At 42.1% G+C, this 14506-nt stretch overlaps 1 protein-coding gene across 2 annotated transcripts in view; it reads left to right on the forward strand.

Annotated features, from left to right (window-relative positions):
* TXNDC11 (thioredoxin domain containing 11) overlaps positions 1–14506 on the forward strand; it is an 84423-nt gene that overhangs the window by 62607 nt on the left and 7310 nt on the right. For both annotated transcript variants that reach the window (XM_029577111.1, XM_029577112.1), the window contains 4 exons: positions 4243–5026; positions 8460–8605; positions 8996–9105; positions 12216–12296. In XM_029577111.1, the coding sequence (XP_029432971.1) occupies positions 4243–5026; positions 8460–8605; positions 8996–9105; positions 12216–12296 (1121 nt within the window). The remainder of the gene's footprint in view (positions 1–4242; positions 5027–8459; positions 8606–8995; positions 9106–12215; positions 12297–14506) is intronic.

Consider the following 14506-nt stretch of genomic DNA (forward strand, 5'->3'; position numbering starts at 1 on the left):
CAGATCAGATTAATTCAGAAAAAGGCACTTGGGTGGTTTGGGATGCTCCTACACGTCTGCAGCACCGTTGGATAATTTTCTTATTGCTCCAAAGAAAACCATTACCACTTACAAGTAATCCCAGTGCTTATTTCCCATCCCCTAAATGAGAAACCCTTCTCTGTTCACAAATCTTGCCCCTTCCATCCATCTTTTATCCTTTGGTAGTTTCTCTACTTCCTACCCATCCACCCATGGATTCTTCTTCTCGTTCTCATATAAAGGGTGTCTACTATACAAACCTGGGTATCCTTTAGTCTATTGGAGTCTTTGTGCTGCCTCTTCTTGGACCAGCCTAAGAATAATGCAAACCTGATGACATCACTGAGCTTTCAGTATCACCTAGGTCATGTATTCAGTTGTGACTTACTTCTGGAAAGGAAGAAAAGAGACTTATAGTCTGCCTCTGCCATCATATTCTGTGTTAAATGAATGAATTTATCTGGATGAAATGGTAAGAACTACAGTAGTTGGCATAGGCGATCCTAGTTTCCCAACCAATTACTTGTATGCTTAGAGTGAAAATTGTACCCCTTCCATCCCTCAGCCTTGCCTTCCGAGCTCTGTATATAGTTCAAGTAGCAAACAAGTGAGAGGAATATTTCAATAGTTACCATAAAGCATAAACGCATCAAAGAAAAGGTAACCCTACAATAAACATTAAGAAAGCATCCTAAACATAAAGAGGACCATTTTATAATAGTGCACAGTCAGGTAACATCTGTGTACCCTTTGCGGGCAGATTTTACCCCGAATCTTCAAAGCGAATTTGTGTGCATGAGTTTGCTTTGAAACTTCGTAGGGAATTGGCCCAGTACGTGCACAGAAAAATTTGCACAAAGTTGCATCCCCTCTTTGGAGAGATTAACTTGGGCGAGTAAGCTTACACGTGGCCTTTTTAGAATCAAAACAGTCCCAGCTCGCATAAAAGCGTGCGTGGAATTGGGTTACACATGTAACTTTTACGCACACCCAGCCTCAAGGTATTTTCAAATACTGAACTCGATGGAAAATTTAGCCAAAAAACCTTTTAGGCAACAACATTGATCATCCGCATTTTATAAAAATATATTTTTATAAAAAATGATATAATTGAAATAAAGATGTTTAACTGTATGTAAGCAAGAAACACCCAAGCCAGATTCTCCCGGACAAGATGACGAAGACAAGAATGGATACGGAATTTAAAAGGGCTGGTGATAAACATAGAGGATCCCTAGTGGCTAAAGGATGGAAATGAAGTGGGGGTAATCTGTGTTAACTGGGATAACTTGTGCGGAGCGGCATTTATTACCTGGATGGGTCTTGTTCTGCTTCCATGTCCAATATTACTGTTACTGTCCTGTCGGAGAATTAACTGCAGTAAATGAATGCTCAATGTTCGGGAGCTCCTGTAAGTTCTGCACTTGCACTGGCTACAAGGTAGAACCAGGAAATGGTGCAGAGAGGTGGAGATTTGATAACCACTGGGAAAGATCATTTGGAAATCAGCTTGGAGCAGTTTTCCGAGAGAGCTGGCCTGTTGTGGAAGGAAACTGATACGAGAGAGACCCCATGGAAAGGCTCAATGCTGCCTGATAGTGGTAGCCATCATGTCACTGACACTGGAGAACAAAGGATAATGCCCATAGCTTAGCAGTATCCGAGTTCAAAATATCCTTTTTTTTTTGTTGTTTTTTTATTAGCATCATGGAATCATTTGCACATAGTGCATAATTGAAAGCTGATAAAATAGTTTATTCATTTATATGGCATTGGTGTTCTTTTTAAATAGAGGCCACAGCTATTATGAGCCTTGTTTAGCAGTGGAAGAATTGGTTCCATCAGCCAGCAAGAGTTGCATTCAGCTCTAGACCGATTTGCCCATGAGGCATTCACACACAGCATGAAGCTGTCAGCTTCTTGTTTAGAGTTTCAAAGCGCTTTGTGTTTTCACTCGTTTGAGTGGGTTTAAGTAAGATTTAGTTATGCAAATGATTGAATCCAGTTCCGTTCACAGTAATTGGTCGCGTTTTCTCCAGCAGCGTTGCCTAACATACCGCATCAGATTTATTAAGTGCTTCCACTGGGACCTGGAGTCCCCACAGATAGAACATTGTAGGGTTTCTGATTTTATGCTAGCCCAGCATCCCAAGGCATGTTTGTGCTGACCTGGCCTTCTGCATGGGTCTCTACTCCAGGAATTACTGGCGATTTGTGCTTCGAAAGGCAGAATAATTCTGTGGTTATTGCACCTTTTAAAAGCCGAGAGTCATAATGCTGCAGGCCCAAGAGGACCTAATAAGATCTTTAGTAGTTATAAATGGTTTCCAAGTTGTAGCAATCATGTTTGTATGAATTTTAGTAGTTTGAGTATTAATGTTGATTTTAATTATGGTGCATTTATAATGTGTTTGTTGATGTTTAGTTGTTTACATTTTTGGGTTTCATAATTTTGTCTTAGCACTAATGTTTAATAACTTAGGATTTATTATGTAACTTGTTCTGAACATTTGATTGGTAAGACAAGAGGAAAAAAGAATTAATTAAATAATGCCAGAGACACTACTGACTTATGTCACAGAGGTTCAAGGGCTTACTTATCCCTTTTAGAGGCGGTCAGCTCCGTCATCTTGCATCCTTTATCTCAAAGTAGCCAACAGAAAGATTATTTTATTCACACTGCAATTTTATCCAAAGCACTGTGCACCTAAATTAACACAGGATGCCCCACAGTGAAATGAGGCATGGAGTTTTCTAAGCCTAATTAGGTTCTTTCTCCAGAAATCAATAGTATACAACATACGTCATAATTTAGCCATGGCTCTATGAGCATTAACATTCCTATTCTTGCAAAAAGTGCCCAAGGATCCGCAGCGTCCACAGAGTAGAGAGGGAAAAATAACCCTTACTGTAGTTACACAGTGTTAGGTTCTATCTTAGGAGTTACCAACCAGGAAAGAGGTCTAGGCGTCCTAGTGGATATCACATTGAAATCGTCGGCCCAGTATGCTGTGGCAACCAAAAACGCAAACAGAATGTTAGGAATTATTAGGAAGGGAATGGCAAATAAAACAGAGGATGTCATATTGCCTCTGTATTGCTCCATGGTGAGTTTGCAGCTTGAATACTGTGTACAATTGTGGTCGCCACATTTCAAAAAGGATATAGCTGCACTGGAGAAAGTGCAAGAAAGGCGACCAAAATAATATGGGGCATGGAACAGCTGCCCTGTGAGGAAAGGCTGAAGAGTTTAGGGCTGTTCAGCTTGGAGAAGAGACGACTGAGTGGGGATATGATAGAAGTCTACAAAATCATGAAAGGACTTGAACAAGTTAATGTAAATCGGTTATTTACTCTCTCAGATAATTTAGGGATCAGGGGCACTCCATGAAGTTAGCAAGTAGCTCATTTAAAACAAATCAAAGAAATTCTTTTTCATTCAGCACAGAGTTAAACTTTGGAATTTATTGCCAGGGGATGTGGTTTCAGCAGTTAGTGTTACTGGGTTTAAAAAAGGTTTTGATAAGTTCCTAGAGGTTAAATCCATAAACTGCTATGATGGTAATTAATAAGCAATAGTAACTTGTGATCTATCTAATGTTTGGGTACTTGTCAGGTAGATGTCATTTGGATTGGCCACTGTTGGAAATAGGATACTGGGCTTGATGGACCCTTGGTCTGACCCAGTATGGCATTTCTTATGTTCTTATGTCTCATCCAAGAGACGCCACTGTCACCAACTTGTGAAGCACTTAGAACTTGATTCATTAAACATTTTTTCACAGATATGGAATTGGAAGAAAGCCTTTGATTCAGGCCTTGGTATTTTCTTGGACATTTCCCATCCAAGTATTAACCAGGCCCAGCCTTCCTTAGTTTCTGAAATCTCACAGGATCATAAGTCTCATTGAGTTGATAATGCTTACTCTGATATACCAGGCCAAACATTAGGATGAACTTCTGTGCCATTGAAAATAGAGAATATGAAGGGTAAAGCAGCTGTAGTGGAGCTTCTTAATACTGTAGCATTGATTGTCTCACTACATTTTGTGTTTTAGAACTCTTACCTGTATCACAATTGATGATAGCACTTGAAAAATGTAGTAAAATGTATCTTTGCTTTAGTTGCATGTTAGCAATAGTAGGGTTTATTTCTTTGAATATCGTTCCAAAAACTGCACAACTGATCATTTTTCCCGTTTTCAATCTTTTTTTATATAGATTACCGAAATGGCCTTCCAATACAAGAGCTGTAATGAAAGCCAAGCAATTGAACCAGGCCTTCAATACTTGAGACAAACCCATCCCTCAACACTGGAGCCCCTTGTATCACATTGCCCTTTGCATACATCAGAAACCTTGAAGAAATACCAATGCTGCAATACAGTGGTGCTACCCCAGTGGCATACCATTTCCAGAACTCACAACGTCTGCGACCTGTGCATCAACCAGACGGTTGGGATGAAGCCAAGCCAAGTCAAAGTGCCCCAGTGTAACTTCTTTGAGATAGAAGCGGCTTTGGATTCCTTCTACCTCAAGGAGCACTTCTTTATGCAGATCATGTCACACAGCATAGAGTGCAGTAACTTCCTAAGCTTTTACAGCCCTTTCCGTCACTATACTGCATGTTGCAGGACAATGAGAAGGGGTTTGATAGATCTGACCAGCTCTGAACAGACCAACTCCCAAGCCGAAAACTTTGCATTTGCTTCCCATGGGAAGAACCATGAGGACTGGTCCCAGCTTCCTGTCCCTCACATTGAGGCGAGCAGCCCTGTGCTTCCTGGTCTTCAGGATAACAGTAAGAACATCACTGGACTGAGTTGTAAGACCAACAAGACTTTGAATCTATACCTCCTGGATTCAAATTTGTTCTGGAGATATGCAGAGAGGTTGGGAGCATTGAAAACAACTCCCGTGAAGGAGTTTGCTACAATTGTCGATCTGAAAGAAGAGATTCACTATGTTCTGGATCAGAACCAGGCACTTGTGAAGCCCACTTTAGGTATAGTAGATTTTGCTTTCACAGACATAGGTACTTGTGGTGTGTGCGCTTATTTCCATTTACGTACGCTGCTCTACGATCAGAGCGGTGTACAGTACAGCGGTGTGAAGTGCTAAGGTGATTCTTAACGGATCTAGTTAACTGCTCATTGACGTACCAGTGCTACCGGTTAAAAAAAAAAAATAGCAGTCAAAAGGATTATGGAGCTCTGTCTCTTTAATACCCTTCTTAGCTAGACATGCTTTAAAGTTACTGTGATTTCATGTTCTCTGGTAATGACTGCTACATAAAGGAAGAAATGAATAGAAGCAGATTAACTCCCAGCCTTGCACTGAAGTCATTCTGCTCGGATGAGCGTTCCTTGAGCATAGCTGCTCATGACTGGTCGTCTGGGGAGGCAGGTGCAGGTGTACTGTGACAGGTCAGGGTGAGCACGCGTCTCTGTCCTCCAGGATCAGGAGTGGGCTCTGGGAATGCTGAATCACAGGAGCCAGGGAAATCTTTGCTGATGATGCATAGCAACCAAAGTAATCCAAGCACATGTCCAAGCAAGCCCTATAAATAACTTGTGTGGGAGCACCTTATTAGCTCTCTGCATCTGAACATGTTTATACTCGAGCATGTGAAGGTTTTCAGGCAGTTCCTATTTTAAAGGTATATTGCAGTGCTCCAGAAATACTTGTGGTACTTAAAAGCAAGGTTCTCCCAGCTTGAATGTATGGGAAAACCCACTTATTACTTGCCAGTATGTTACTATGACCCTTACTTCCTCTGACATGCTTAAGGTAGAAGGGGAAAATTGTTCACAACTGCCGGTCCCTACTGTAATAATCCATTGGAATGGCTCGTTCTAGTTTACTAAGGTGGAACGGAATTATTTCCTGTTGAGAAATAATGGGGTTTTTTTTTTACTGGAGACCCAAAATGGAGAGCCCTCTTAGACTGAAAGCTTTCAGTTTTTCTGTTCTTTCTACCAAATTAAATTGCTCTTCTGAAGCCTAAACTCTTCCTAGAATTGTTAGTCCGCTAACGAGAGACAGCGGTGTCTGTCAGTCTTGTTGCGTGTGCTGTTGTTTGTAGCTCTTGTGCAAACCTAGTCGTCCCGGCAGCGTGCCGAGGATGGAACTGCTCCAGACCCCCCCCCCCTCCCCCGGCTGTATTTTTTCATGGTTTCCAACCAATGAGGGTAATAAAAGTAATAACTGAGGCACGCGAGTACAAGCATTTCCGACCATCATAAATCACGGCACAAACAACCTTTGCTGTGTTAAAACCATCAAGTATCGTGGGACAAAGGGCTTTGGATTCGCTAAATAGAGTCAATTTCTAGTACCCGAAAAGTGTAGCAGGTACATAGTTTCAAAGCCATTTGATATTCCACCTTTTCTCAAAGCTGGTCTCACAGCAGATTACAATAAATGTAGAGGCCCAGAGGCATTAGAACGGCTTACAGTCGAATCAGAATGAGCAATTAACGTAGCGTTGGGATCCAGCATAGTTTCAAAGACCCAGCTGGGTCCTTGTTGCGCATTACACAGGCTGTTGGGGCCGAAGCTGTGGATCTTAGGGGGGAAGGCCTTAGCGTTTTTTCCTGAGCTTAAGGTAGCCAGGCGCAAGGTTAGTGGTCCTATAGCTGATGAATAGGCTGGCTGGGGAAGAGCAGCTGAAACGTGCGGGCAGTGGTGTTGACGATGCCTTTCTGGGGGCCCGCTTAGATCAAGAGAGTTAAGACGCAGGCACGGAATGGCAGATCAAGTTTGCGTACGGATCTTCCGCTCCTCCTGCAGAAGAAAGGGGGTGCAGAGTCCTGGAGACTGCACACGCAGTTTCTTTTTCAAAATTGCTTCTTAGGTCTGTGAATGCTGGCACTTAGGCGGTCCGCTGAATACTGTCCCCAGAAGACAGTGTAGAAGACAGGGATGGAACAAGGAGGGACGTCTTCTTTTTGTCTCTAAATCAGCCTTCCTTTTCAGTTCTGTACATTGATTGTGCACAGAAAGTGCAAACGGAAGTGTTGAGGCAGCTCGGCCCACCCGAAGCCAGGCTGAAATGCTCCCTGCGGGTGTTCGGCACCAGCATGTCCATGGGAAAGACCTTTCCTCTGTAATTAGGGCAGGCAGGAAACTTTGTTTTCCTCCCTCCTGGCAAACAATGCCTCCCCCCTGCCTCTTCCACTCAGCTTGTCAGGGAGATTTCCTCTCCTGCTCCGAAATCTCCAGCAGAAGAGCTTGGCCTGATCTGCTATCATATTCCCTGTTTCACTAGGACTCCAGCCATGGGCATCTCTGCTCTTTGCGTTGGGCTGTTCTAAGTATTCTTTCAGTTTATGGGTCCAGTCTGCTTGGGGAAGCAGGAGGATGGTGGCCAGGTCAAAGGGCACCCCTGGATGGCCTTATGGTTGCGGGCCCTCGATGGTGCAGCCAGCCAGCCACCTCCTTTAATAACGCAGCTGTTGGCACTGCAGCGGTGGACGTAAGCACCCAGGGGCGCTCCATCCTTGCAGGGGAGCTTACTTCCACTACTGCAGAGGCATGACGCGCTGCTGCCGCCTTTCTTGCTCATGGCCCTAGGAAGGCATCGCATGACGGGATAAAACCAAAGTTGTGCCGTGTGTGGTGGATTGCTGAGCAGTTTTATTGGCTGGATGCATCGGTGCTGGAGCTTGCTGACATTCTCTCTCTGTACAGCGCTTTGCTTGTGTTTTAGTTGAATTTCTGCACAGAGAGGAGGAAATCAGCGGCCAAGTTCAAGTGGATTGAGACAGCCCTCTCCAGAAGCTAATAGTGCGGTTTCAAAATGAAAAGGCATTTAAAGTAATGGAGATTTTTCATTGTTTTCACCTGGAGCTGCCTTCCAAGCAAGTTTGGGAGAAGCGCAAAGGGATTTCAGGGAGGGTACCAGAAATCATGTGGAACAGGAGTGTCCAACACTGGTCCTCTAGGGCTATCTGCTAGTCAGGTTTTTCAGGATAACTCTAGGAATGTGTGAGAGATACATTTACATGCACACACTTCAGTTGTGCACAAATCTGTCCCGTGCATCTTCACTGGGGATATCCTGACAACCCGACGAGTTGGACACTCCTGATATAGAAAGAGTGGGGTGGACTCAACCGTTTTTATCTGCCAATATATTCTGTTTGTGGCCGTGACCGTTTAGACTGCTTATCTCTGGCAGTTAGAAACAGTTCTGCAGGCAGCTAAGCTCACGCTGTCTTTGCCATGTAAAATGTAAATTGCTGAACCAGGAAACGATAGCTGCCCCAGAGCACCTATTGTTTCCTGGGGAAATTTTAAACTGTTTGCCAGTTTTTAAAGGTGATGGTGTCTCCAAACGACGGTATAGAAAAACGGTTAAATAAATAAATATAAACTGCATTCCCAGGAAGCTGTCCTATTCCCACTTTTTTTTTGTGTGTGTATGTGTGTTTTAGAGACATTTATTCAGAATTTCAGCACTGTCTACAGCCCGTTGAAAAGACAGCTTGTCAGCAGCTCACCTGCTCATGGGCCTAAGCACAGCCTGATCACTGAAGTAACAACCAGCACCTTCCAGCAAGTAGTCATGACCAGCCAAAAGGTATTGATCGAATACTTTTCTGTGTCTAGCCACTGCCATTAACAGTTTGTAAGACTAGGACCACTGTGCTTTAATTTCAAAAGCATTCTCTGAAATGCTGTTTGGTTTAAGAGAATCATCATCATCATCATACAAACTCTCTCTGCGGAGCAAACTTCTAAAACAGTGGCCAGATGAATGCCTTTTCTTCACTGTTGTTCATGCAGTGCGTGCTGTGGAAATAAAATCTATAAATTCCGGCACACGCACACATTAATCTGAACGGCCGCGGCGGAGAACCCCGTCTGTCTCTTTCAGCGCCGCGATGGTTTTCTGAATATGTTCCTTTTACTTCCGACAAGACCGCTGCAGCTAAGGGCGCTTCTTTTGCTTTCTGTCCATGCCCTGCAGGACGTCCTGCTGCAGTATTATGCGCCCTGGTGTGGATTCTGCGCCACCCTCAATCACCTCTTTATTCGGCTGGCTCGTCTCCTCCCATCCGCCAGCTTCATCGTGGCAAGGTGAGTGCCCCTTTTGGGTACAGTAGAAAAATATTTTCAGTAGTACGCCTTTGATCAGTTTTACTTTTAAATGGTGCCTGTGCTTATATTGTAGTCCTCACGGAGCTGTGATATTTTTTATTGTGCGTGTGTGTGTGTGGTTGACATTAGATGCAGGATCCTTAGGATCATGACTGATGAAGTTATTGTGGAAAGAGCTGTCATAATAAAGACTGCATAAATACCAGTGAATTTGTTGGTAGTGAGAGTAGAATTGAGTGTATTTAAGGTATAATTTAGAGCTTAACAGGAGAAACCTGAACTGTCAGAAGAATCCTGAGAAATGTGTACTTTGCCTTAACAAAGAGATCTCACAAATATGTACTGTTTCTGATTAATGTACTTTAAATAAGCCCTAAAATGCATCTGTCTGCTTTTTTATTTTCCCTGGCACTCCTTGCCGTTTGCTGCTCTGTTTTTGATCTATTGTGATTATCTCATAAATTACCCGGGACTCTGTTTGGAGGAGATTTCTGGCCACTGATGTAATGTGATCTCCTTGATAAGGTCCTGCAGCTAGAGGGGTGCTGATTTGTGGTCTACACAGCCATTCACAAAAGAATAAAAGAGAACTGGTTTAAAAATCCCACAGCATTTCTCTCAGCTGTTTCCCCAGACCTGCCTAGTCAGCCATTCTATTCCAGGGACTGCACTAAAACACAGATTTTTATTTTTTCCATAGGCACAGAATGGGGGGAAACTTCTTTCCTGATTCAGGGCTTCAGTGTCTCCAGGGCTCGTTCTCTTTCTTATTTATTTCTTTGCCCATACTCTGCTTGCCATGAGGATACCCTAGATGCATTTCATGCTCTAAATTGTGCATTTGGAGGGGGAGAGGGGACGACACATAAGACATCGGAAAATTACCCACACACTTGAAAAACCCAAACCAGAGGCGAGAATCTTTATTTTTAGGCTCCGTGGCTTGTGAGAGCTTTCTTTTGGACTGTTCTTTTGCATGAAGTGTGCCAGAGCTATTGACCCAAGAAGCTTGCCTTTTCAATTATTCTTTGCTTTTAATTCGGCAAACAATTCAACTTAACCAGAAATATATTGGATTATTGCCCCCACAAAAAGTAACCCCATACATTTAGGCTTGAGGTTGGTGCAAAACTATCTGCGGAAGTGCCTAATCCTTTCCCAGGAGCGCCTCCTTTCGAATAGAGGGTGGGCAGACATCGAAAAGTACTGCACTAAGTAATAAGGGGAAATAGCTTGGCACCAAACTCTTCACTGCCCATGCTCTCAGAATTTTATAAACTGTGCAAAAAAAAAAAGTAAAGTCCCAAAGGTGTTGCTTTTATTTATTTTTGGTTTTTATGTCTCATTAAATAACTGTAAAAAATGTCCCAGCTGCTCAAATAAATAAGCATTCTGATTCAGTAATCCATGCTGAGAAGTCCCGGGGCTGCTGGTAGCCTTGTGTGTGATTAGTAATGGACAAATCAACCTGCAAAGACCTAGGTGCAGCTCCTGCCATCAGAAGCAGTGCCTCAAGGTTGCGCACAGTCTCGCTTTATTACTTGTTTTGATCATTGTGCAGAGACGTTCAGACTTGCTTGCTCTTATTATGATTGAATGTTTGAGATAAACGGACCCCAAGAAGCAGGTAACCCATCAAATTCTATGCATGACCTCCCAAGAGATGAAGAAGGAACTTGAGAGGTAGGAAGTGGGTGACAGCTGATTCAAGTGCTGTACGGCACTCCACCGTCACATGAGCTAGTTGATATTAGGAGGCTGCTTTGCCTAAAAACCTGTACTAACTGCTATGAGAAAGCCGTGTAATGCAGTGGTTAGAGCACAGAACTGTGACGGCAGAAACATCAAGTCGGCATTGCTTTACGTTAGATCCTGCATACTTGAGTGTCACTTGAAAAGACCTGATTAAGACTGACTTTGGATGAGATTGCAAATTAACTTGCCCAGGAGCTGTCTCTGATATTGGCATTTCCTTAGTCATTGATGGAAAGCAAGTTACCAAACTTTACTCTATTGCTGTCTGTTTCCATTACTTATGGAAACTGTAGTTTGAAAACTAACAATGTGATGTGTATTTCTCCTAAAAAAAAAAATATCACTTAACTCTCAAATCCAGAGCCGTAGCAATACTGGGGCAGCGCTACTTATCTGTTTAACTTAGTTAGATAAGTGATGAGATTCAGACTTATCCAGTTAATCGGATAAATTAGACTTGCCAAACAGCTCAGGAACAGCAAATTCAGGGATATTCAGCAGCTGCTGAATATTCCATATGTTAGCCGGATAAGTCTTATCGGCTAACTTACATAAATATTTAGGTTTGAATATTTGGTCGTTAAGTTCTTTTAGTACCTGCAGGTAACGAAAATTAAATTGTGATCAGAGTATCCCCGCAGATAAAGCTCATTGGGATGTCATTAGACACAGCTGTCTTGCCATTGGTCACTCATTTTATGTCAATGCTGCATTAAACGATAATGTCTGACCTATGACAACACTCAATTTATTCACAACATGTGTCTTCTATCATCTGCCTGTTACTGATTTTTATTGCCTTGTATTGTTTGTTGTATAATAACAACACAAACAGCTGCAGGGGATGTAAAAGTGAGTTTAATAAATAGCTCATGTTTACGCTAGGTAAAATATGTGTTTATGCAGCTGAATTGAACCGTAATCATATCCAAAGGCTTGGCTGAGAATTGCAATGATGAAAAGCTGTCTTGCTGGAGACAAATAATGGAAGCTGCACAAACTCACTGAAAGAACAGCAAGAAAACAAAAACGTGGCAGTTGACATGGGAAGAGAGACTGGGGGGCATGTGACCTCAGGACTTGTCTCATTATTGAGGGAAGTTGAATGTTGATTTTTTTTTACTTAATTTGTGGGTTGGAAGTGGATACAGAAGGTCATGAAGCAGGATCTGTTCATAGCTGTTGAACGCTCGATGATGCTGTTTTTTTCTTTGTCATATTTGCATCTTCTTCCAGAATTCTTTGGGGTTTGTAAAAGATGGGTCCTCAAGTCCGTTATCTGATTTATTTTATTTTTTTTTAAAGGTAGTCTTTACAATTTTATTTATTTGCAGGATTAATGTAGCACGAAATGATCTTCCCTGGGAATTTATGGTGGACCGTCTCCCAACCATTTTGTTCTTTCCCCATGGCAGGTAAAGCATCTGTAATCCTTTTTTTTTTTTATCTCTAATAAACTATAGATGTAAATAAGAAAGGGGGGAAGGGGAAAATATTTGTACTGTTTGGACTTCCAAGAGGTTCAGACGTGAAAGAGCTGTTCATACCGCTGTAGAGTTCTGCATTTTGTCCAGTTCTTCTCCCAAAAACTTGTAAAGTAAACATACGTTATAGATAGTTCCTTACCAGGAACATCTGAGTCTGTGATTATACCAGCAGAAGCAAATTAAACTGCTCCGTGCAGAAAACATTTTTACTATGTGATAATATGCTTAGTTGAAAAGGAGGCAATAGCTAGTTTACATGCTTTATGATAGCCATAGGTTGGAGCCTATAATTATAAAATCTAAAAAAAATCATGTTTGGCGTCCATTTTGTGCCTGTTGGAAAATATCGTAGGAGGCTCAACACAAATCTATGGATGTAGGAATTTTATTCACCTGAAAAGTCATTAGTGGTCCATCAGATGAGTCAATAAGGACTTTTCCAGTCATGCAACTGTGTAAAAAAATAAAAATATAACAATAAAACAAAAAAAGTTTAATAAACAGTGTTTAGGGTATTACTAAATTGATACAGTGGAATAGCAACATCTTTTTCAAAACTTTCTTGACATTGCCACTTTTAGGTACCACATGAAATCTGAGTGCAGGTTTGTGCTGAGGAAATACTGTATTGGCACAAAGATAGAGGAAAATGGCCTTTGTTCACATGATTCGCATCTATTCCAAACTCTGTTACAACTCTTACAGGGTGTATTGGGCTGGAGTAGATTAGATATCTAATTATTTGTTCTACTGCATAATTCAAAGAACTGAAAGGCTGTAGGGCCTGGCTAACAGTAATTCGGCATCGTTTTCTGCAGTTTTGCTAAAAAAAAAAAAAGCATGAACATCCAAGAAAATGATTAGTGAAAGCCTGAATCATCATAGATTAGAGCTTTTATAGGATTAAAAAAAAAAAAAAAAAAGCAGCAGCAGTGTTGTGCATGAGCTGTGGAGATGGCATCTGTCCCTTCTTCAGATGTGCCAGAAGGCGCAGCACAGCTGTATTCAGTGAGTCCTGTGAAATAAGTGTCACTGACCTTTATCTCACCTTCACATTGAACATGATTGTACAGAAAGGAATATGTCTAGTGCAGCAAACCAGGCCAGACGGAAGAAGCATCAGCGGGGCGGGGGGAAACACAAAACAGCCGAGAATTTCCTTTACATCCCCGATTCTCTGGGGAGAAAAATGAAACCTAGTGAATGGCTGGAGCAAAGATTGAAGAGGGAATGGGGAAGCAAGTAAATTAGAAGCCTTTGAACGGTTGTTTGGCTTTTTATTGCACAGCCCAGAATTAGTGTAAGAGCATGGATGGTTTGTTTATTTATTTTTTTTCTAGGCTGGTCAATAGGAACATTTATCTTCTTAGCAAGTGAGCAGAATCTAATTAAAACTGTGTAATATAATAGCACTTGAGTCATTTCCTTTCAATGCATTTTCAGATTTAATAAATGATTGACATGGAAAACACTAAACGTGATCTGCTGCCGTGTTCAGTGAAGGCCCTGTGACTCTCTAGGGCCTTTGTTAGAGTTATTTGCTTAAGGCCATCAGTGCAGGGTATTCTCGCTTGCATTTAGAACGGTGAAATCCCTTCTGAAATGGAGCAAAAGATCATTATAGGGGCTTCGTTGACACCCGCAGCTGGGGTGCAGAATAGAAGCAGCCAAAAGCTGTCCTGTCCCAGCCTCTTTAGAGCTACCCTGGTCTCAGCGGTTGATGTCAGTGGTACATGGGGGTGGTTGTTGCTGCAGGATCTTAGAAAGGTGATACTAAATCTATACAAGACTGAAGGGGGGTGGGGTTCCCGAAAACTGAAAAGGCAAGAAAAAGAGGCCTGCAAAATAAATTAATAATTAATCTTTAATACAGTTTAATGAAATTAGGTTGATTGTTTTGGGAGCTTCCAGTTGATATTAGGTGCACCCACATATGTTTAAGAGATTCAAGCAGACAATCTTATTCAAACAGTAGCCAAGCATTCTCATCCACTCTTAAGCTTCTTGCACCGCAGATCATCTTCCAGGGCCAGACTGGGCTCCAGCTTCTGGTACAGGGATTGGACTGGAGCTTCACCCAGGATACAGGTAGCAGATATTCTGCTAGAGGAGAACCAAATGGTGGCAACAAGGCTCCT

This window comes from Rhinatrema bivittatum, chromosome 14, assembly GCF_901001135.1.
Source record: "Rhinatrema bivittatum chromosome 14, aRhiBiv1.1, whole genome shotgun sequence".
Classification (NCBI taxonomy): Eukaryota; Metazoa; Chordata; class Amphibia; order Gymnophiona; family Rhinatrematidae; genus Rhinatrema; species Rhinatrema bivittatum.